Source organism: Amphimedon queenslandica, unplaced genomic scaffold (genome assembly GCF_000090795.2).
Source record: "Amphimedon queenslandica unplaced genomic scaffold, v1.1 AMPQUscaffold_11958, whole genome shotgun sequence".
In the NCBI taxonomy this organism is placed as follows: Eukaryota; Metazoa; Porifera; class Demospongiae; order Haplosclerida; family Niphatidae; genus Amphimedon; species Amphimedon queenslandica.
The window spans coordinates 9,820-13,697 of record NW_003547803.1 but is presented as its reverse complement, the minus strand read 5'-3'; the positions used below and the strand labels follow the sequence as shown (position 1 = coordinate 13,697).

The 3,878-nt window shown below is 34.2% G+C and overlaps 1 protein-coding gene across 1 annotated transcript; it reads right to left on the bottom strand.

Annotated features, from left to right (window-relative positions):
• Positions 1–35: 35 nt before the first annotated feature.
• On the bottom strand, positions 36–3,746 carry LOC105315031 (serine/threonine-protein phosphatase 6 regulatory ankyrin repeat subunit C-like; the record flags this gene model as incomplete). Its single annotated transcript, XM_020004789.1, has 7 exons — positions 3,510–3,746; positions 3,257–3,457; positions 3,159–3,201; positions 1,669–3,051; positions 1,463–1,556; positions 819–1,303; positions 36–731 (listed from the first exon to the last, which is right to left on the bottom strand). Coding segments are annotated over exons 1-7 (3,139 nt in total), but the record flags the coding sequence as incomplete, so codon positions are not given.
• Positions 3,747–3,878: the final 132 nt, after the last annotated feature.

Genomic DNA, 3,878 nt, shown 5'->3' with positions numbered 1-3,878 from the left:
ACCATTTTGACAAGCTAAATGAAGACAAGAACAACCATCACTATCCACTGCTCCAAGGAGCTTCTCGTGATTTGTAGTACCAGTAGTGGCTGATAACAGAGACACGACTGTATTAACGTGACCATTAGCTGCTGCTAAGTGTAATGGAGTCTCTCTCTTCTCATTAATTGAATAAATATCAATATTAAGAGACTTGTAAGTTCCTGCTAAAGCAGACACTATATCAGGATGACCCTGGCTGCATGCTGCATGAAGTGCTGTGTTACCAATGCTATCTGCCATGTCTACTAATTCTACACGTGGTTTAATGTAGCTTGGACTATCCAATAGATATTCTACTATTTCCAAGTGACCCTCTTGAGCTGACAGATAAAGTGGAGTACGACCAGAACCATCAGTGATATCAGGATTACAGTAACGACCATCAATGAAAAACCTCAATATATCCAAGGACCCTCCCTTTGCTGATATGTGTATTATGTTAAACCCTTTATCGTCCAGTATAGAAATGTTGCAGTTTTTACTGTTGAGGTAACGAATGATTGGAAGGTTCTTGGAGAAGACTGCAATAAGTAGTGGAGTACGTCCAAAAGAGTCAGTCATGTCAAGTGATAATGGTGAATGGTCTATAATGTACTTGACTATACTCAATGATCCTTCTTCACAGGCTACATGAACTGGAACCATTCCATTGTAATCTTTAATAGTGAGATCCAACTGATGCTCCTCCACTAGATGTTTGAGTATAGGAAGAGAACGACTTTTACATGATAAATGAAGAACTGTTGATCCATTTGAAGTTTTAGCTGATACGTCACACTGAGGAAGACTAGTGAGGTAGAGAACTGTAGCAACATGTCCTTTCTGACATGCTATGTGAAGGAGTGTAGATTGAGTATCATCAAAAGGATAAATGGCATTAATATCAAATGAATAATTGTCTAATAATTTTTTTAAACAATACAAACGGTTGTATTGCACAGCAAGAAAAAGCAAAACACCATTCTTAAATGAGACTACATTGATATGATACTCTTGTCTGAGCCATTCTATTATATGAACATATCCATTCATCACTGCAGCTCCTGGTGATGATGATTTGCCAAATATTTTAGGATTAAGGTGGTATTGTTTTACTAATAATTTTAGAAGATCAAGATTACCAGATCTACAAGCATGTGTAACACAAGTATGGCCATCCTTATCTTCAGTAGTGACATCACATTTCATTACATCAATTAGAAATGTCACAAGTTCTATTACACCACTAGCACAGGCATAATGAATTGACAGAGCATCAAGACTATTAGTAGAATGTAACAGACTAGTATATTGTGGATATTTATTAATGATATATTTAATAAATAAAAAATGACCATTGAATGTAGAAAAATGAAATACATTACTGTTGTATGCTCCACCTACTCTATCCAAATCACATCCACAATCTTTTACTAAATACTCTAAGACATCAATAGCACCAACTGTAGCTGCATAATGAACTGCTTGCCTATCGTCACCATCTTCAACTTGTGGATCTAGTTTATATTCATTAACTAATAATTTAATTAATGATAATTTAGTACTGCGTACTGCTTGAAGTAATGCAAATGATGTGACAGGCAATTGATGATTGTTAATGAGGTATTGGACTAGCGTTCATGTTACCACTCATAGCACTATAAGTCAATGCATTCCATTTCTTATTATCTGTTATGCTAATGTCACTGTCTTGTACTTCAATGAGATATTGACTGAGATTAATGTTACCATCATAACATGAATAATGAAGAGGTGTTCTACCCTTATTACAGGTTATATTAATATCAATGTCAGTAGTATTCATAATATATTCTACTGTATTGATACTACCTGACATACAAGCTAATGCTAATGGTACTACACCTTTGTAGTCTGGTTGACTGGCATTCAATCTATACTCAGATACAGTATAACTGAGTAGAGTAGCTGAACCTGATAAAGCAGCATAATGTACTGCAGACCAACCCTCATAATCTAATGAACTTGTATCAATACCATACTCCTCTAATACCTTCACTAATAATATACTACTACTAGTACATGCTAAATGAACCAATGATTGACCAGTAGCAGTAATAGAATTTATATTGAAATTATTAATAACACTTGTCTTCTTGAGGAGTGTAGACAAAAGGCTCACTCTTTTATGCTGTTTAGTTACATTTATATTTAGTGATATATATTTATACGAGAGGTTCCTGTTTGCAAGAATAAATGTAGGAATTTGCATAAGTAAAGGTATATCACATGGTGCAGTGAGCTTATTATATACTTCTGTAATGCAGTATTTATCAACCAATCCACTGCATAAGTAATGAAGAGAAGACCGACCACTATAATCAGCTTCTAGTGATACTTTATATCCAAAAATATTTACCATTTTCATAATGAAACCTGATGAAGCATACTGGCATGCTATATGAAGTGGTGTTGAGCCAAAACGATCTCTTTTTTGAAATAATTCCCTTTTATAATTATCATAAAGATACTCTAGAAGCTCTACACTATCATTCATAGCACAATAATGTACTATTCCACATCCGTTAAAATCTATCTCATCTTCTGAGAAAATACCAAACTGCTTAAGCTCATAAACTAATGCTACCTCTCCACTCTTACATGCTAATAATGATAAAGTCGATCCTTCTCTATTCACCTGAGACACATTGCACTTCTTTTTTAAAAACATAATCATGAGGTCAACGTGACCACCCAGTGCTGAGTAAAGCAATCCCGTGTTACCAGAGCTATCTGCTATGTCTGGATCAACGTGACATTCATTAACTAAATACTGTGCAATATTGAGATGGCCTTTATATGAGGCCATGTGTAAACTAATAACACCATCATCATCACCTTGTGAAGGATCGCAATGATAAACATCAATGAGGAGACAGAGGACATCAATGTGGCCACCATATGAAGCAGCTAATGGTGGACTCCATCCATTTTTACCTCTTTCCTGAAGGCCAGTCTTGTCAATCAATCGTTGTACTTCATCTTTTAATCCTCTCCAACATGCTTCATTCAATGGAGTGCTGGTATTCTCATACCAGAGAGGATCATAAATATCTATATAATATATCATAAATGAAGTTAATGATAATAATAATTACCAATAGGAGAATCATGAAGCTTCTTTAATTCCTTTTTTGGCAACTGTAATTATAAAAGAAGATTAGATCACATTTATTGTAATTAATTATTAACATACCTGCTTCATTTCACGTTTATATTCATGACATTTATATGTTACGATTCCAATCTCAGCCAATAAATGACACTGTTGATTGGTTAATGGAAACAGAACAGAATAAAGAAAATCAGGAATAGAATATTTCAATTCCATGCAGCCATTTTGAATTGTACAAAAATAGAAATCATAATCTGGAACTTCAAGTGCATCGGCAATTAGCTTGTGAAAGAAAGAAATATAAATCATTTAATGTGTAGTCGTCTCTGGCAACCTTAGCAATCATTACTTTAGTGCCTGGAACATCAGAAAGACCAAACTCAATCGAGTCGGCAATTTGAACTGCTTTAGTATTGTTATTTTTAAAATAATCTTTTAGTTTCTCACGATATGTAGACCACTTCCTCTGTAAATCTCTCTCACCAGTAATGAAAGTATTGACTAACTTGACAACAAGTTCAAAATTGAACCATGAGATGTATTTTTCTAATACTTTAAACAACTGCTTCATTGTCTTAACATGTTCAAACTCTTTTTCAATTGAATTGATGATTTGGGTTTTACGAAAACGTGGACTGAGTAAAAGTGCAATGTAATCCTGAATGAAATCAATAACTTCTGAGATATCAATGGAATGAAACAA